This window comes from Tamandua tetradactyla, chromosome 3 (genome assembly GCF_023851605.1).
Source record: "Tamandua tetradactyla isolate mTamTet1 chromosome 3, mTamTet1.pri, whole genome shotgun sequence".
Lineage (NCBI taxonomy): Eukaryota > Metazoa > Chordata > Mammalia > Pilosa > Myrmecophagidae > Tamandua > Tamandua tetradactyla.
In genome coordinates, this window is record NC_135329.1 from 146,976,263 (window position 1) to 146,997,586 (window position 21,324).

At 35.6% G+C, this 21,324-nt stretch overlaps 1 protein-coding gene across 8 annotated transcripts in view; it reads right to left on the reverse strand.

Annotated features, from left to right (window-relative positions):
• CHN1 (chimerin 1) overlaps positions 1 to 21,324 on the reverse strand; it is a 211,851-nt gene that overhangs the window by 59,365 nt on the left and 131,162 nt on the right. For 6 of the 8 annotated variants that reach the window (XM_077154198.1, XM_077154197.1, XM_077154195.1 and 3 more), the window contains one exon: positions 14,541 to 14,829. The exons of 1 other annotated variant lie outside the window; for it this stretch is intronic. In XM_077154198.1, coding sequence (XP_077010313.1) covers positions 14,541 to 14,829 — 289 coding nt within the window. Of the gene's footprint in view, positions 1 to 12,471; positions 12,543 to 14,540; positions 14,830 to 21,324 lie in introns of those variants that run through there. One more of the 8 variants, XM_077154202.1, reaches the window with a different exon arrangement.

Sequence of the window (21,324 nt, forward strand, 5' to 3'; positions counted from 1 at the left end):
GTGGGAGGCTTGGATGGGGGTACATGTGTGCACAAGGTGGGAGGTGGGGTGCGGTGGTCGAGGGGGTGGGGCGTGGGCATGTGGGTGCATGGGTGGGCAGGATGTGGGTGTGCACTGCACAGGGCAGGTGGGTGGGGTGTGGGGCATACTCTTGCACTGAGTGGTGGGGCAGAGCTGGGTTGGGCATGCATGAGCGTGTGGAGCGGGGTGGGGTGTGGTGACAGTGTAGAGTGAACAGGGTGCAGATGTGGGGACGGTTGGGATCTCGGCGTGCTTGCGCTCAGGGCACGGGGCAAGGATGTGTAGGTCCTGGGGGGTGTGGGAAAGAGTGATTGAGGCGTCGGGGGCAGAGCTAGGTTGCGTGGAGTATGGGATGGGGAGGGGCATGGGGCTTGGGTTTGAGGGGTGCAGGGGGAGGCACGAGTCACAGGGGTGGGGGCAGCATGCATAGGCGTTGCATGTTCAAGGAATGGGTCTTGAATTACTTCCTCATCCCCACCTCCGTGTCAGTGCACTCCTGAGGGCTCAGGGCCTCTGCTGAAAAAGGGGTATATCAGGCCCTTTGCACTAGGTGGATGGTCTCTGTTTCTCTGCGTTTCAATTCCTCACCTTTTTCAACCAGGACCTTCTTATGCAGTGTAGAAAACCCTCTCAGGTCATTTGCACCCTGGAATTGCTGTCCTGGTTGTTTTCCTGTCACTTCTCCAGCTGTTCCTTGGAGCAGAGGTGAACTCAGCCTCTAATTTTCTCTTTTATAGTTATTAGAGCTAATCCTATTTACTATTGCTGGTTTCCTAGCCTCTGAGAGAGACCATGGAAAACAAACTGTCAAATTGTGTTAAAGAGCTGGGAGGTTTTCTCTTTGCTTTGTTTTTCTTTCTTCTTATTTTCTTTTTCTAGAGTACTGATTTGAAAAGCACTGCATCTGCCTAAAAAATCATTTTTTATTTAGGACAAGATTGTCAACTCAGAGGTCTTTTGTCAGTTTCAAAGAGCTAAGTAAGCTTTAACTTCATTGAAATGCTAATAAGCACTTTGAACACTGAAATGAAGATGTTAACCTGAATTTAAGTCAACTGTTGAAAATGTGTGTAGATTCATTCTAAATATAATAAATGCAATGTTTTATTATATTATAATAAATTTTACTCATCAATACATTTTGATTAATATATAGATACATCATCTAATCATCTAATATGGTCTAATTACAGAAATTTACTCAGGTCTTATTCAACTAAGTATACAGCTATTGAATAAAATCCCATGTTCAATTACTGTCAGTTTTCCACATTTATCTGTGATTTACATTATCATCTACTTACAAATCCATTCTTATCTATTTCTGTTGTTGTTCCTAGGAAAGGAACAAGGCTTAGTTTGTACATTTCTGTGGTACTTAAAGATAAAAAAGGGAGGATAGCATTTGATACAAGCCACCATTAGACAACTAACCTACACTATAGAAAAGGATAATCTGTTTTATTTTGCATATTCAAAAATTCAAGTCGTAGGGTTTCTGTAAACTGGAATGTTTTTTCACTGTTCTGACATTTGGTAAGAGTTTATTTTTAAAACTGTATAAGTGTTGCAGTTCTGAAGTGAAACAGCTCAGTGGGTCAGGGGCCCATCTGAACCCTGACTCAGCTTCCTTTGGACAGATTGCAGGGTGTTTTAACTTCTACTTTTCATGTAATCCAATTCCTCAAATACAGCGATCCACTTAGTCTAAATAGTAACACAGTCTAGTTCAGACCTAATGGTCAATTTCTACTATGACATCAAGGACTATTTAATGGAAGGGCCTGTTTTCAAACTATAAGGGATTCACAATGAAAACATCCTAATCTCTCCTGATAACTCATAAAAAAGCTATCATTTTAAAAGATACCCATGTTATAATAATATCTTCCCCAAAGGATTGCTATAAAGATTAAAGGAGATATTCTCTGTGAAGTACTTAGAATTTCTGACATATAAATGCTCAAAAAAATGTTAGTTATTTCTGTAATTACTCTTAGTTTTACAATCCTTAGAAATCTATACTGGAGAAGCTAGAGGAGACTTATAATTTCCTGAGGCCGAAGGAATAATGTGACCAGCTCAAAGATGTCTAATTCTAGTCAGTAGTAGAACCAAGCCTATACTTAGATCACATGTATTTTCAGCCTGTTCTACTTTTGGGGTATAACAAGTACTAACAAGCACAGAAACTTAAATCTGAAAAGCCTTATGAGAATCCTGACATCAAGAAGGGATCTATGACATGACAAGAAGGGACATCAAGAAGCTTCACCTATGAAGCTGAGCCCTTCATTTTACAATTGAGGCCCTGAGAGGTTAAATGACATGCTTAACATGACATAATTACTTAAAGTCACAGACAAGAACATGTATCTACTTTTCTATGGAGATGCCAAATTAAAAATAACTTTGTGTGTGTGTGTGTGTATATATACACAAATGGGTGGTTGGGTAAACACAAATATTATATAACGTGATAATCAAAGTGCTTCTATTTGAAGGGCTTCCATTTGAGGAGTAAAGATGGATCTCTGTAGGAAAAATTAAAGAATTGGGATTTCAGTTGAATAAAATTTTTCAATTGTCTCTAAAAGTAAGGAACTGAGATTTCAGCTGACTAAAATGGCAGCATAAAGAGGCTCCAGGGTGCCATTTATCCACAGAACCTTTAAATAACTAGCAAAAACCGACAGAGCCATTTTCTGGAAAACAATTAAAGGGTTGCAGTAACTAGATGAGCGCCAAACATAGAAAATACAGCCTTAAATCTGGTTAAGACTCAGCTTACCCAGATCAAGTTGGTGAAGTAAGACAATTCAGGCCTCTGTATCCACATGGAAGCTTTGAACAAACCAGTAAGGACTGGCAGAGATATCTTTCTCAAAGCTCCAGAAAACAGTTAAATGACTACATACACACAGCAAGTGCAAAATCAAGAAAAATGCTACTTAAAAGTGATAGGGGGTGGTGCAACGGTGGCTCAGTGGCAGAGTTCTCAGTTGCCATACTGGAGACCTGGGTTCGATTCTGGGTGCCTGCTCATGCAAAAAAAAAAAAAAAAAAAAAAGTGGTGGGGCCCTGTAAAGAAGGATTTTATAAAGCTTAACAAGCAGCTAACTTTTCTTATGTAAAGAAGGATTTTATAAAGCTTAACAAGTAGCTAACTTTTCTTATGTAAAGAAGGATCTTATAAAGCTTAGCAGTAGCTTATTTTTCCTGCTTAATTTAGCTATTTACATATATTTTAGCTTCTGAATAATAGAAATATCCAGCAAAAACATTTGTGTCATCTTATATTCACTGCTATACATTCGGTGTGAGTTGAAAAGAAAAGAGTTATGGGCCCCATCAGGCTGAAGATAAACAATCCTGGCGCCAAGATTACTTGTTGTAAAACTGTTAAGAAATGCTTGTTGTAAAACTGTTCGTTATCTGTTTTTTTGCAAAACAACACCTGTGACCCATGCTCAACCCCCACCCCCCTCATCTTACCCTTTAAAAAGCTTTTGCAAACTCAGACTGGGGCTCTCTGTTCCTGCGTGTTCAGTGAGCCCCACACATGTGTGGAAAATAAACCCCTTGCATGTTGCATGAGAGAACGTCTCTTGGAGTCCTCCTTTGCGTGGCAAAACTCTCGAATTCTTACAGCCCTGCCTGGCTTCTCTGCTATCCCTCACCAGTTTAGTATGGAGCTGGCCTGTACTCCCGATGCAGACAGCAGAGTAACCCCTGTGCACATACTGGGAGCACGTATGTCTGGCCCAATGTGTCAGCTGGTGGCCTGAGGCATTTGCCATTCCAGAATTTGCCCTGTCTGTAGAAGGCAGCTCCTGGAACTCTCATTCAAAATGCTATGGGAGATCAGCTAAGTTGTGCTGCCTGGAGCAAGAGATTCTGGCTATAAGACATACAGTGCAGTGCCCTGAACCATTAAGAAACTATTTCCTAGGGAAGAAGACACATTCAGAACCGAATATATGGGAGAATTCACAGGGCCACAAGTGCTTGACTAAGAGAAGATGCCTACACAGAAAAGATCCCGGAGGCCTCTATACTTCGGCCTGGAGCTATTCTCTAAACTCATTGTATGGATAAACCCTGAAGGGGAGCAGTGGCACAGGTAAATTTGCAAAGACTGGGAATAGGTATATCATCCCCCTCTTCCCTCCCTCAATTTTTAAAATTAACTATTGGCTGCAAAGTCTAAATTCCAGCAAAAAAAAACATTAAAATACCAAAATGTCTAGGTTTCGAAGTAAGGTCACAGACATACAAAGAAATAGAAAGCAACGGCCCAGGAAAAGAAGGAAACTGAAGTATTAAAAACTAATAGGAGGGCGGGCCACGGTGGCTCACTGGCAGAATTCTCACCTGCCATGCTGGAGACCCGGGTTCATTTCCTGGTGCCTGCCCACGTAAAAAAAAAAAACTAATAGGAAACTAAAGTGGGGAAGACCAGGCTTGGGATGTGCCAGACAAAGACTTTTTTTTAAAAAAGGTCCTAAAGGATGCTCAAAGAGCTAAAGGAAAACATGGACGAAGAACTAAAGGATATCAGGGAAATGACAGATGAACACCAAGAGAGTAGAAAGACTGAAATTATGGAAAGGAAACAAAATTACTAAAAACCACAGTAACTAAAACATAAATTGAAACTTTCCTAGAGGGGTTCAACAGTAGTTTGGAGCTAGCAGAAGAAAGAATGAGAGAACCTGAAGACAATACAGTTGAAGCCATTCAATCTGAGGAGCAAAAACAACAAATGAAGAAAGTGAACAGGCCTGAGGAACCTATGGGACACTATATCAAGCCATTAAAGGCATGTTGGGAGTGCAGAAGGAGAAAAAAAAAAGGGAGCAGAAAATATTCAAAGAAATAATGGCTGAAAAGTTCCCATATTTAATTTAAGACATGCATATACATATCCAAGATGTTCACAGAACTCCAAACAGAATAAACCTAAATAGACCCACACTCTGCCATCAAACTGTCAAATGCCAAAGAAAAAGAATTCTGAAAGCTTATCAGAGGAGCAACATGTCATGTAACAAAGGAGCCACAAGATCAATTTCTCATCAGAAACCATAGAGGAAAGATGGCGGTGGGACAAAATATTTAAAGTGCTGAAAAGAAACAATTGCCAGTGAAGAATTTTATAACATTTTGAAAGCCTGACTGTCTTTCAAAAATGAGGGATAGATTAAGACATTCCCATATTGCAAATGTCTTAAACAAAACTGGGGAAGTTTGTCACCTCCACACGTACCATTCAAGCAATGCTAAAGGCAGTCCTGAAAGGAAAGGACACTAGAAAGTGGATTAAAAAAATAAAGATCTCCGGTAAAGGTAACTACATGGTTAATTATAAACGCCGAATACATTTTCCTCATGCAATAGGTTCTGAACATTTTAAAGACACAAACAATTCCAGGAAAAACAATTGCATAATTAACTTGTAAATTTAAAATTAGGGTTAGTTATGCTTATTCCTAAGGAAATATCAATATTTAGGGCATTAAATATTCTGGAGACAAATATTTTATTTGAAGGGAAAAGGTCATTTTGCAAGAATAAACAAAATTCTGACCTTAAAAGGTTTATTAAAACTACCTTAGCCTAATGCTAATTGGAACTAAAGAGAAGTAACATTTTTACTTAAAAAAACATTACTTGAAGACTTATTATAAAACACAGATCTTCATAGATAGTGTGCTAGAAAAAGAGCACTGGTTACTAAAGAGGAAGATGTTCTGGCAAAAATAGTTTCTTTCTCTGCATCCCAATTTCTTCATATGATGAAGTGATGGGGACAATCTTTGCCTTTCGTTTTTATAATTTGTTATGCAAGATAGAAAATTAGCTTCATGAAACATGGTTGTCTCATTCAACACTAGGTACATGTCTAGTCCATAGCAGCTACTAATATATATGGACTACATGAATATGTATATATATATATATGGATATATATAAAAACAACTATTGTATAGAAGCATAATAGAATACTATATAGACAGCAAAATGAAGAAATACATTTATCCATATAGAAAAAAATTTCATAATGTAATATAAACAAAGTAAGTAATAAACTAGTTTATATAGAAGAAACAGCCCTGTCTCCCTCCCACTCATTCCTTCTCCTCCCTGTCCCCGCCACGGACATGCACAACACAATTCTGAAAGGATAAACACCAGAATATTGTTGGCTATGTGGGACTTGGTGTGATTTCTATGTTCTTAAGTTGTTTATCAGTAGGTTATTTTGTTTTAATCAATGAACACAGATTACTTGTATAATACAAATACAAAAGTTAAAAGCAATCATAGCAAGAATAGAAGGAAATCCATCAAAATGTTAAAATATAGTCTTTGAATGGTGGGACAGAGTTATTTTCCCCTTCTTTTTTCTCCCGATTTTTCAAATTTTCTATAATGAGCATATAATGCTTTAATATTAGGGAAAAACTTTTTAATTCATTACTTTAATTCTTATCAACACATGGTTCATTTTCAAATTTAAGAACAATTTTAGATAACATGTTAGCACTTGTTTGTAAATATCAGAATGCCATTGGCACAACATGGTGAGTTAGTACTATAAAATCTTTCTATAATTTTCTACTACACTGGCACTTTGATACTCTCTTCTTTGCCACCACCCCCAGTCTTTTCGGCTTTGAAGAACTTTTCGCCCTCCTGAATGCAGCCAATTAACTATACTAGAGTTCCAAATGAGGGTCACAAGAAGATTTCTGGGTCCCTGAAGCCTGCTTAGATAGAGTTTCTGATCCACTGGAAGGCCTAACTCTGGTCAAGGCACATTCAATTGCTAAGGTCAATATGCCACTGCCAATGACAAACTATTTTTAAGACATTAGTGTGAAGTCAAGATTCTGTGTATAAATAAAAATTGTTGTTGTTATCTAGATCTTTATTAACCTTTGTGACTTTCCAATTTATATTCATGGTTCCTTATCATTGGTATTAGTTGCTTCTTGGTACGTTCTGACTCTTGTAAATTACTCATGATCTTGTTTACTGTATCTTACATTTTCACCCTGTGCATATTTTCTGCCACTCACCTATAGATGACACTAATTGTCAGTGAACATTCAGGCATTACATTTGGAAATGAAAAAGATGCTGAAATATTCAAAGTGAATGGGTCTTTCTGCAGGTCATCAGAAGGTCTTACTGGGTTCTACAAGCAGTTTCCTCCTCTACAAACCCCAGGTAATTCTAGACCCTTTGCTGCTGCAACTCTGCCCTAATTAAACACATTGAGCTTCTCCCTGGCAGATTGGGAGCCTTTTGTAAAAGTTTGGGAGATAAAGTCTGATATTATGACCTTCATTTTCCTATCCCTCACACCCAATGAGGAGACATGGAGACAGAGTTTCTCTAGGTACAAAGCAAGGCTTATTGATAAAGTCAGCACACAACTTGTTTATGTGCTACCAGTGGCTGCCTGAATGCCACCTTTAGAATAAATACATGCTAACTCTAACCACTTCGATAGTTTCCTGTTTTAAGCAAATGAATCCTTTTTAAATGCATGTGTGCAAATCAAATTGCATTTAAATCTTTAAGGAATGTATTTGACTTTTATAAGTATGAAAAAATTGGATTTACAGAAGGGTAAACCAAGCTCTTAAGTTAGTATTTAACAGCCTTTTTCTTTTTCCAGTATTAACTTTAAGGATCATTTAAAAGGTACATGATATTGAAAACAAGTCTGATCATATCACCTCCCAGCTTAAAATCCTTCCAAGGCTCCTCATTTGCCAAGACTTATGGGGCATTTTGTGGTCTCTGGCCCATGCCTAGCTCTCTGATTTTATCTCCTACCACTCACCCTCTTCAAATTTTATACTCTCACCCCAAAAACCAATAGTGATTCCTCCCCTGATTAAACCATAACATCCTGCTGTGGCCCATGCCCACAACTTTCCTCTTCTTCGGAAGTTCTTCCTGCCATTGTCTATCCCGGCAAGTTTTTATTCACTTATTAAGACTCAAGTGGAATCTGTTCTCTGAAGTCTTCCTTGAGGTCCAACTCCCTACCAACGTTGAGTTGATATCTCTTTCTCTTATTCTTCCATTGTACATGGCTCTCACTGTCTAATATGATGTAGCTTCCAAATTGTTAAGACTTTGTTTACACATCAGTATCACCTATTTGGTTTTAAGCCTAGGCGCCTGTGACTGGTAATCAGACATGATATCTAGGATTTTCTACAGTGGGACATGGGGGAACTTTTTGGAATGAAATGTTCTATATTTGGATGGTTGTGTTGGTTACATGGCTGCTTACAGTTTTCAAAGCTCATCAAATTGTCCATATTAATGTGTGCATTTTACTGCATATTGTATCTCAATAAAGTTGATTTTTTAAAACATTCTTGGAAACGGAGACATGGATTCATTTATAGAATTTTCCCATTGTAGGGAAGAACAGAAATCTCTCAAGGGACAGGAGACTAGTTTCTTTCTTTCTTTTTTTTTTTTTTAAAACTCACTCTAAACTTGGGCAGCAGCCCAAAGGCATTCTAAAAGTATTAAGCAAACTAAACCCAGAATAGGGATCCCTTCCTGTAGAGTGGGAGAAAGCAAGGGAAGTGTAAATCTCTTAAGGAGGTGTTAAACACTGCAGTATGTATAAAAGACTCTGCTTTGGGAGGGAAATTTTACAGCAAAGAAAGATGACCTTTTACCAAATATTACCAGTGAATACATACAAGCTGCAGTAACTAAGAAATTATCAAGGGAAATATTTAAGTTGGATGAGATGTACAATTTAAGAATGCAAATTTGGTCTTTAGCAAATCTATAGCATTCAGTGGAATTTCACTGAAGAGTTTTAGAAGCTAAGGAAACAGAGCAATTGAGCTCATTTATTCAAGCTATGGAACAAACCACAAGGAAAATAATGCAGCAGCACACTTAGAACACACACAAACAAGGGCAAGATTAGCAGTACTTGCAGATGTCTGTAATTTCCCATTGAAAGAAATGAATTATTTCACAATATAATGTTCAAGTTTGAGCATTTTTGACCAGTTGTAGTAACTTGAAGGGGGCTTAAGAAGTGTTGAAAGGACTCATTTACAAGGCCATATAAAAACAATTGAGTCCTTATAACTGGAGTTAAGTAAAGGCAGGCTATGACTTACCACTCTCTAAGAAGTCCAAACATTAGGGAAAAAGAGAAATTTTTCCAAATAAAAGGAAAAATATGATGGATCAAAAAACAGATAAAAATTACAGATCAAAATTATTGAGCTTGAGCTCTACTGTTAGCAATACGGCAAGACTAGAATTATTATTTGACAGTCTCATTTTGCTTTGGACCCAAAAATAGTATTACTTTCCTTAAACCAGCAGAGTCGACTTTTGTTTTAAAAAGTTAAATGGAGGGCGGGCCGCGGTGGCTCAGCGGGCAGGGTGCTTGCCTGCTGTGCCGGAGGACCTCGGTTCGATTCCCGGCCCCAGCCCGTGTAGCAGGGGCGGAGAAACAGAATACAATAAAAACAAGAAAATGTTTTAAAATGTTTCCCTTTCTTCCTTCCTTCCTTCCTTCTATCCTTCCTTCCTTCTCTCTGTCTTTCCTTTAAAAAAAAAAAAAAAAAAAAAAAAAGTTAAATGGATGGAGATTTGCCACCAAAGATTACTTCTTCGTCAAAATAACATGCTAAAGACTGAAATAGCAATTGGGAAAGAATTTTCTAATATTTCCTTTTCCTAATCCTCAAGTGGGTTATTTAAGAGTTACTTTATTTGTTTAATTGCCCATATAAAAAAATCATCCAAAACTGCAGTTGGCTTGGAAAATTACAGTTTGGTCTTCTGTTAGCCTGGTTCTTTGAAGATGAGGAATTGATGTTTACCTTCCATCTTCCTCCTTCCATTTGCTTTTCCAAATGGTTTCCAACTACTAATCCTTTCTGAGGGTGATAAGATATAAGGGCAGAGGAGAGTCGCACAAATAGCTTCCTGGGCCTCATTTGAGTTGTCCTTAATCTTTACATCAAGGCATTTTCTGATGGGGTCTAGACTGTCCCTATACACTACTGACAGTCAGGAGCTAGGGGAGATGTCACTCCACCATCCTGGTCTCTTTGAACATAAACTTAAAGAGGTACTTCTAGCCACTCCCCGCATAACTATTTCATGTCCTAAAGGCAATTTCTCTGTAAACTGGATGCGAAATTGGATGCTTCTTCTGTGGAATGAGGAATGGCCCTTTCCACCATATAGGCCACTCTAAGGATGTGATGAAACACACATATGAAAAAATTTTATGAGTTCTTAGAGGGAAAAATACAATGGTCTTCCTTACCTCACAGGGTTTTGAGTTCTTTAAAAGAAAAATATAAAGTAGCAAACCAAGTTAGATTACTATACTTGTCTTTCTCAGTCTCAGAACCGGAGCCTTTGGATTGGGCTGAATTCATGAAATAGATTCATTTTATTTATTCATATGTTTATTTAGTAAGTCAATAACTATTTATATAAGACTCAATTTGTTGAATCAGAAGTGAAACAACACAGGGATTAAAGCCTTAAAACTGGAGTGGAATGGCAGAATTTAATTTTAATTCTTAAACCATGATTCTGAAAAATTAATATTCTTGTCTATAAAAGTATTTTCTGTGATCTGCTGGGTTATTACATTAGCAATTTAAATCTGAGAAAGTTCATCTTAATATTTATTAAACTCTTGTAATTCTATACAAATAATATGGGCTGCTTGACTCTTCCTATGTTAAGCACTGCATTCATTTCAATCTTCCAGGGAAATAATACACAAACACACATAAGTTATTTAGCTTGACAAAGTTCCATAAAACTAACACATCATTTTGCACACCCCTACCACCACAGGTCATTCTTATGTGTGAGATAGATTTGGAGGTTAGACTATTAAACCCAGAAGTAAAGAGGTTCTGGCTAGATTCAGAGCTCTCACTCATAGCATCATCTCTGAAATGCAAACTATATATTACATTTGAGGGTTGGTATTATTAACAGTTATATGGGACATTTTCTAAAGCATGGTTTTAGGGTATTTAAAATTATATTATTAATCAGTGTAAAATGATCATAAAAAAACCATTGCATTTGGCCACTGTTCCAATTTCTCTCAAACATTATATTCATTACTTGGAAAAAAGAAACGATTCAAATATAGTTCCAAGATAAATAAAAAGAAGAAACTAATAAAAGTTGGGCTCTTGGCCAGTCTGGACTGCCAAAGCCAAACCTTTTTAGGAAAGAAGGAAGTCTGGCTTTTCAACATGTTGTAGCAGTACATGATTAAATGTTTCTCAAGGTCTATCTACCTACCTAGCTATTTTTAAGTTTCCAATTGATATTTCAAGCTAAGGAAACTATTTAAATAGTTAATGAGAAAAATGACATAGACATCATTTGGGAAAAAAAAATTTACTCTTAACAATAGATCATCATTTGTCCTAGGAACAATGAAGAAACTTCAGAACACACTTCCTGCCACAAAAACTTCATGGCCATAAAACCATCCTGCCAACTTTCCATAGGCACTCAGATATACAACTTACACCCTGGACTGCAAACTATACACTTGAAATTCTCACCCTATACAGCTTTAGAACAAGGAAAGACGTTAAGATACCAACTGGCTAAAAATTTCCCAAAGTCAGTTTCACGAAACATTATTTTCCAAAACATCTTAAAAGTATGTGCGTAGGGGCTGGGGGTTAATATGTGCATGCAAATAAGCTTAGGAGTATTTTTAATGAGTAATATTGCCCATTAGGTCACTAATAAAGCTGAAAAAGTCTTTAGAAAGTTAAGCACTTATTTTTTAAAGCTAATTTTTATCCAACTGATTTGAGCTCAGAATGCTTTTTGTAGCAAATATTTATTTAAAACTTGTGAAATTAACATTTTGCCAAAAACCTTTTATCTTAAATACGGAGAGACTGAAATCCAGAGAGACTATGTGATTTCCCCAAAGTCATATAATTAGTTGACAGATAAGCTAAAAGCAGATCTCACCTTTTAAGACCCCACATGAGTGCTCTTTCTAGTACTGTGCCGCATCTCTTTTGCAACACCTATACTCTTGGAAGGAACACAGACTATAAGAACCACATTTGGAGAACATCTAAATCAAATTCCTCCTGTTAAAGGTGGGAAAGTTCAGACTCAGAGATGTGAAGCAGTTTGCCCAAGATAACACAGAAACTCAACTTCTGTTCTAAATCTAATTTTAATTAATACCTTAATTCTAATACTAGTGTCCTTTCCATAACAACATTCTAACTCTTGCAAAGCCAACACTTTTTGCCTCTGAGGTGAAAGTGGAGGAGTTTCTAGCTATTCAGGACCCAGTAAAATATTTATTAAACCATATTTGTGCCAGCAGGTATTTGAAACCAATTAAATATGATTATCTTTACTTACAAATGTCATCCACTGTGACAGGGAATCAATGTTTCAAGCTGTTGAACAGGTCATCATCCCTGTCCTGTTGGATGACACCTGTAAATAAAATAAATCTATTTTTGAATGAGTAAATTTTAAGCCAGCTAGATGTAAGGTGCATGCAGTTTAAATCAAAGAGTAATTTTTAAGATGATTCATATCTATGTACTGCTAGAGGGAGATACTTCCCAGTGCCAGCTATGTCACTGTATGTAGCAATCACTGGTCATCAGAACAAGAGAATCAAGATAATGCAAAATGTAATGTTGTCAAAATACACAGGGAATCATGTATTCTAGAGTTAAAGGGATCTTTATGGCATTCTCTAACTCAGTCTTCTGCCTCTGTGAATATTATTTTCACTTTCCTGGGGGGGCAGTTAAGGCTCTACAAAATTAAATGACTAGCCCTATGTTAATAGCTAAATGTCTTTAGCTCAAACCCCACCGATGTTGGAAAGTATATACAGGACGCGTTAACAAAGATCATCATTAGTTTATGAACTTTGAAAGACTCATATGCACACACTTTAGAAGATTTTACACATGTTGATTTAGAATATACTAGCACATCTGAATAAAATGTAATACCAGTATTAGATATTTAAATACAAGCATTATTGAAAAATGCTGTGAATGGAAAAATCAACCAAAAATGAGAAAATGGGAACTAGAGAGTGAAAAGAATAATATTAAATACAGCATGTATTCAGGACTTTAAATTCTGGCTACTTCCAGAAAGGATTTGTGGCTCCTTACAAATATAAGTATATGAAAAACCATTTTCTACAAATTTCCTACAGTCCATAATTTAAAATGCTGCTTTCTCTGGATCCATAAATTGCCAATATATGTGAGAGCTGCCAGAAACCGAAATTTGGGCTGGACAATGAACCTATCAAATTACTGTTCCATACCTAAATACTCCCAGATGACTGGAAGTATTTTAGGATGACGCTCTGAGGTAAAATGGCTGTTATAACATTACCACAAAACTCTCACTTAGTACTTACTATGTGACAAGAATTGTGTGAGTGTTTTACAACACACACTGTATCAGTTAATTCTCACAACTCAATTATTATTACCATTAAAAAAAAATAAGGGTATTAAGCACAGAGAAATTAAGTAACTTGCCCAGGTTTGTTCAGTTGGTAAAGTGGTAGAACTTGGACACATACATATTTGGCGATAGAATCCAAGCTCAAAACCACTATACAATATTACAACTTAAAACATAGCAACTAAAGATTCCTGGAAATATAAGAATGAATAAAAATAGTTTCAGTAAGAATACACAAAATCCCCCTTCCCCCACCCCACCCAATACCACAGGATTGTGAGGATATTCCCTTACTCTTTTTCTTGGTAGTGGGGGAGTCCAGGAACAAATTTTAAAGTAAAATGATCTTAATCCCAAGGAATGAAAACTTCTGATGTCAACCTTAAATACAACGCAACTAAAATATGACACAACTTAAAAACTTAAATGGTCTTTTTTAATTAAGGCAAAGCTTCCTGATTCAATTACTTCTTATCAATCCATACAAAGGTAAATCCTCCTTCTACTCAAAAATGACTGATTCCCCAAATAGTACAAAAGGTGTATTAAAAAAAACATTTATAGCATTTCGTTAAAGAACAGAACTATTTATAAAGTGAATTATCTTTAAGAGAAACAAAATGTAATCTTGATAAATAATGCAATCCCCTCAGTTTCTTATGTAATAGTACCAATCTTTTCTTTTCACTAGTATTATTTCTGACCAAAACCTTTGAACTTTTTTACTAAGAGCCATTTTTCTAATACATTTTTAAAATTATGAAGCTGATAAAATAGGAAATAATTTGGAGTATGAAAAATACCTGACATACTTTAACCGAATAAGAAGTAGGTATATGCAAAATTTGGCACCATAGCAGCTAGACATTAGAAAAATGCACATCCTTTTCATAGCACTGTGGAGAAGTCAATCTCTTTTGGCAATAACGGGTTTCTTAAAGGACCCCAAACAGAAAAAGATAAAGTGTGGTTTCACGGTAGCTTACCCTTTTCTCTGATACCCCATCCTGGCCTGTAGAATCTTTCTCATCATGTGTTTCTTTCAGGACTGGCATATGTTTTTTGTATGCTGGCTCTCTGTTTAAGGTTGTGTATCCTATGTGCTCATAAATTGGGTTTATCGTCATCTTGGCAATGTATTCTGCTGCCTTGGTTTCAATATAGAGAGTAATCAATCCATCAGTCACCAGATCGTGGATGGACTCAAAGCGTTTCTCCCCAACAAAGTGCTTTCCATCGTAGTAGAGCCTGAAGTTTCTGGTTTGACTTCCAAATCTGCCTCAATGAAATGGGAAAGATGTTTTAAAGAAAAGTAAGCAAGTGAATTCTTTCTGAAAAAAATTCAAAACTATTGGTTTGTGTATGTGTCTTCTTTGTTTAAATAAGCTATGGCTAATCTCTGTGAGTCACTTGGAAAACAAAAAATTAAACTTTTGAACATAAAGAATGAACTAGTAACACCAGAGAGAACTAGCCAAAAGCATGTCTACCCTAGAAGGAAAAATTTGTTTTTATTTATCTTTTGAAGCCACTTTCATTATTCCTGTAGAAACAAACAAACAAACAAACAAAAAAACGGGGGAAAATAAACCTCAAAGCCTATTAGAACACATTGTATATTCAATGGGTCAATCCCATTATATGTGAAACTTCCATATTAACACTTTCTCTTCAGGTTGAGCAATAAAGATATTCATATACTTCAGCATTCATGTCTTTTAATAGGAAAGCTCCATTTAGGGCTGACCTGAGTTATTTAAAGTAGATCTGATTCCAGAGCTTGAGCCAGGCAGGGCAGAAGGGCACAGAACATGTTTCTGCTATTTCTGGCCACAGATCAAAGGCCTGCTCTTTCCTTTTACACATGTTTCTGTGCCTGCTTGTTCAGTCTGTGCAAGAAATGCTTGCAAAATATAGAACATATAAGTCATAAACTACTACTCTAGAAATCATGTTCTCAGTTTTGAGTCATGCTTTGGTGACATGTTTTAAAAGCTAGAGAGAAGAGTGTTTTACTTTTATGATAATTTCACTATTTTCCTCCTGAAGCAAAACTCAGAAATGGATCCAAGTAGGCATGACCATAGCATCAGTGTCTTTGCAAGAAGGGACAGGCAAGAAAGTGCACTGAAGTGAATGAAAACTGATGCCAAAAGACACAGGGACTTCCAGTGTCAGTGTCATGTTCTTCTGAAAGTAGCCCCATGGGAGCATAATTAAACACTAAAATCAGAAAGGATATAATCAATTTCATTCTTAGGAAGGACATTTACCACACGTTAAAAATACACAGAACAGAGATGAACTAAAATACTAAAATAACATCTTTCTGAGAAAGCGTTTTAAATAGGATTGCAAACTTGTTATAAATCAATATTATCCTGGTATAGGTCATATTCCAAAAAGATGGTAGTCAGAAACTTCCTTAAAATTTCCTTCCTTATTGTCTTCCTAAAAGAGGAAACAAAAACAATTTTTTTTAATAATAGCCTGAGATATCTGCTTCTGCAGTTCAAATGAGAGTTTAGTATTATTTATCCTAGAGCCCCCCAAAACAAACAAAGCTAGTGCTTCTAAAATAAAATCTATCCACCTTCTGGTTCTTTAAAAGCAATCAAATTTTAATCTGCGCTTAAGTGAATTATCCATATAATTCTACTCTCCCGTTTTTCACTGTCCTCCAATGCTAAAGACATATTTCTCTCAAGTAAATTCCCATTATAAATCTAAAAAATTAGGAAGGTAAAATTTCTATATCCAAGGTAAATATAAAAGGTTTTCTTTCAGTTTAATATATTGCTTTTATTATATTTGTTTTGCTAACATATATTTTGTGTTACTTACAAATAAACATGGAAAGTTACTTTATAATTATCTTATAAGGTTATGACAACAATAGGCAAAGATAGCACTGTTTATCATTAAGTCCCTTTATATTTCAAGTTATATTCAGAGGCATTTCAAGGAGGGATTAAAACTTTCACTATTTGTGGATGACATGATCCTATATATGGAAAGTCCTGAAAAAATCTACAACAAAGCTTCTAGAGCTAATAAATGAGTTCAGCAACATGGTGTGATACAAGAACAGCATGCGAAAATCTGCAGTGCTTTTGTATACTACTAATGAACAATCTGAGGAGGAAATCAAGAAAAAAAATTCCACATACAATAGCAAATAAAGAATCAAGTATCTAGGAATAAATTTAACCAAGGATCTAAAGGACCTGTATACAGAAAACTAAAAAACATTGCTAAAACAAATCAAAGAAGACCTAATACATAGAAGGATATTTCAAGTTCATGGATTGGAAGAATAAATATTAAGATGGAAGGACATTTCATGTTCATAGACTGGAAGACTAAACACTGTTAAGATACCAATTCTGCCCAAGTTGATTTACAAATGCAGCACATCCAATAAAAATTCTAATAGCCTACTTTGCAAAAATGGAAAAACCAAGTACCAAATTTATTTGAAAAGCTAAGGGGTCCTGAATAGCCAAAAACATTTTGAAACAGAAGAATGAAGTCAGAGGATTAATACTTTCTGAGTTTAAAGGATGTTACAAAGCTACAGTGGTCAAAAAAGTGTGGTATTGGCTTAAGGACAGATATATTGCTCAATGGAATTAAACTGAGAGTTCAGAAATAGACCTTCACATCTATGGCCAATTTATTTTTGACAAGGCTGCCAAGTCCACTCAACTGGGAAAGAATTGTGCCTTCAATGAATGGTGCTGGGAGAACTGGATATCGATAGTCAAGAGAATGAAAGAGGGCCCTTATCTCACACCATATAAAAAAATTAAGTCAAAATGGATCCTAATATAAGGACCAGGACTATAGAACTCCTAGGACATTCACTCCTAGGAATGAAGTCATGATGCATGCGAGATGAACCCTGAGGACATTATATTGGGTAAAATAAGACAGACACTTAAGGATAAATACTATATGAACCCACTATGGATTAATATAATAAGCAAACTCTTAGAGTTTGAATCTAGAATATAGGTTAGCAGGAGAGGGATTGGGGTTAGAGACTGGAGAACTGATGCTTAACTTGTACAGAATTTCTATTCAGACTGAAAGGTTTAGAAATGGACAGTGGTGATGGTAGCACATTATTGTAAGTGTAATCAATAGCACTGAAAGATATAGGTGAATGTGGCTTAAAAGGAAAATTTAAGATGTACATACCTCCAGAATAAAAATTAAAAGATAAAATATAGGCTTGTACAACACAGTGAACCCTATTGTAGATGATGGATTACACTTAACAATACAAATATAAGAAGGTTCTTTCATGAATTACAATAAATGTACAATACTAATAAAAGGCGGGAATATTAGGGTGGTATATGAGAAAAAACACATCTAACGTAAATCATGGATGATAAAACTATTTTAATCATCTTTCATCAATTGTAACAAAGGTAACTACTGTTAAAAAATATTACAATATAAAACATACTATCATCAATTGTAACAAATGTTCCACACCAATGCAAAGTGTAGGTGGTAGGGTAATATATGGGAACCTTGTACTTTATGCATGATTGTTTTGTAAACTCACAACTTCTCTAATAAAAATTAAAATAAAAAAAAGCGCATAGAGCCCAAGTTGACCTCAAGGAACAAGAGAATAGAACTTCCATCTCAGAATTATGATTAATATTTTTTAGAAAAACTATCAGGTTTTTTATTGCAGATTTTCCTTACCTACTCTGAATCATATTCTTTTTTACTTAGGATGTTATATAAAGAACAGCAACATAGTACAGACAACTAGAGACTTTTCTTCCTCATTGTCATTTATTCAATAAATATTTAACAAACGAGTCAGCCACTCTATTAGATATCAGGATGTTGATAATAAAGTTCCTGTTCTTTTTGTAACCCCAATGGGATCGCAAAGTAGACAAACAAAAGCACATCAATACAAAGACAACATGAAATACTGAATTTTTCATATTTAGACTGAACTTTCAAAAATGATTATAAAATATGTATAATCTTGCCTTTTGATATAGAAAAGTTAAGATTTCTGTAAAGTGACTCATCAAACCAAATAAACCCAGTATCTCCTTTAATTATGAAATAAGAAACTTATTTCTTAGAGCTTATTCATACAAGCTTATATAAGATCTCAGAACTGCTGCTTATATCCAAGTACAAAAGCATTCTTGCAATCCTGAAGTAGGGTTTGGAAAGGAGTGACTAATGTATATGTAGCAAGGGGTCCTATGAGTTTAAGAGAAAAATCTTAGGCTTTGTCATCAGACAAATCCTGGATCTGCCACTTCCTAACTGAGTGGGAAAATTATTCTTCAAATTCTGCATCTAGGAAACAGGAATAATGTCACCTACCCCAAATGGTTGTGAGGAGTAAACCATATTACTCAAATCAAAGCTAAGCATATAGTAAGCTCAGTGAATGATAGTTCACTTTCCTTCTCTATTGTCTGTTAGCCTAGACTAATGAGAGAATGAGTTATCTAAAATAATAAAGAAAAACCAGAAAAAATATTCAAGAGCCATTGAGAGGATAGAATAAGTAGCTGATAACACTATAAGGGAACATTTCTACACTAGTTTATTTTAGTCAAAAAAGGCAAGGAGGAGCTCTTTGTTCATTTTTCTTCTGGATGCCCCCAGAATAAGTTTTCGCTACTTGGTTTAATAGTGGGGCTGCAACAGAGTGCAAAGATGGGAATAGATGGAGGGAAATGGGGGAGTCCTCATACAGTATTCTGAAGTTAGGTCTCTAAATTCAAAGGAGAAAGTTAAGTGAATACACTAATACTTAAGGCAAGACATAACATTAAATGTATCTAGTGACTATTACTGAATTCTAGACTTCAGATATAATGATTTCTAAAAATTGTTAAAGAAAAAGCATTTCTTCTGTTTTTATAGGATCATTTTCATCATTTCCTATTTATTAACTGCTACTGTTCTTGCTTTTAAATAGCTGCTCATTCCTTGGTGAACATGCTTGAAATGGTATAGGCAAAACCTTCAGAGTTCAAAAGGCTGAAAATCCATTTTTTCTAAAGTGCTACTATAGTTTACAAATAGGAAAAAAAAAATACTAGGGGTAATCTGCTTTGAACTGCTACTGTTGTATATAATTACCACTTTCTTGAAAGAATATCTCTTCCTCCAGTGATTCCGGGTTTTGGTTTTCATATTCTAAAAGGCTGTTTAATACAGTTACAACTGTATTCAGATGAATTTCAAAATACATAATTCTAACATGTAGCTTTAAAAAGGGAACAGAGTCTTTAATGTCATCCTTTCTTTTTTTAGCAAGTGAACCGTACTCATAAAAAATTATGTCTGGAAGCACAAAATGATGAAAATAGTTTTTGTAAAATCAAGAGGCCAAAGTATTTGGAAATATTTTACTTTACTTTTTGTAAAACCAAGAGGACAAAGTATTTGGAAATATCTCTTCAAAGGGACATTCCAAGCTACAGATGTTTTCTGTTAAACAGAAAAAAGAAGAAAAGACAAAACTACAGCACACTTGTCTAAGCTAGCTAACAAAATGTTAGAAGTATGTCCAGCAGCCAATATACAAAAACAGTTTTATTTCCCATAAATATATATTTGTATGTTATTTATCAGAGCCTGAAGCTAATTTAAATATGAAATACAAGTATCTCATAAACTCATTTAATCATAAACATATCCTTGGAAAGAAGCTTAAAACAGAGACAAGAATATGATGAGGCAGTCAATTAGATATTAAAAAATAAATTAAGATGGATTCTACAAACTCTGGAAGGCTAAAGCAGTGACAGCATAGCTATATACAATTTTTAAATGCTTTCTCCATCTAAAGCTTCGTTAGGATACTACTTTGCTCCATAATTATGGATAGTAAAATGGGGAAAAAGTATTAAATCTGTGAACTCATGATGATGCTCCCTTGGCAGAATAAATCATCTTTAGGCTATGAAAAAAAGTGTACCTTAATTCACCAAATATTTTATTTTTTAGAGGAGTTTTAGCTTAGTTTGTTCCCTTGTCCAGTAATTCCTTTAAAACTGCAACAAGATTTCACTAGATAACTCTGGTCAAAGATGGAAGACAGAGTATACATCTCTTCTACTTCATGAAACTCCTAAAATAACAATTAAAAGATTTTTTAAATAGGCATAAACCCCCATGAACAAAAAAGGCTTGAGTGAAACACTAGAATAAGAATTTTGAAGCTTAAAAGTAGAAGAAAGTATAATTAATTGCCTTAGAAGATCCAAGACAACTGAATCCTAAATCAGCAGTGGGAAAACCAAGAAGCAAACCAATTTGCATAATTCCATCTCCAAAGGTTATGCTGGCACCAGTACCTCTGGAAAGTGGAACTGATATAGAAGGATTAGTTGAAATTCTGCTTAAGAAGTTAGACATCCTACTTTCTGTTCCTAATGTTACGCCTTCTCCACCCTGTAGAAGACTTAAGGTCTATTTTCTGCAAAGAGTAAAAGAGGCATAGAGTTCCTCAGGCAGAGTTTGAAGGGAAAGGGACCATTTTGAAACAAGAGAAAGTTTCAAGTATTAAAGATTAAGACCTTCATCTTTCTTCCCCTTCTGGTTTTCAGAAGGCTGATATTTCTCCTGATAGGAGATTGAAGAATTCTTCTCTAGGAAAGCTGATTAAAACATGAGAAAAGACCTAAATATAGGCACATCCAGAATTTCTCAATGAAAAAAAGTCCAGTCTGAGAAGCCCTTGAATTTTTTTTTAAGTTCAAAGCA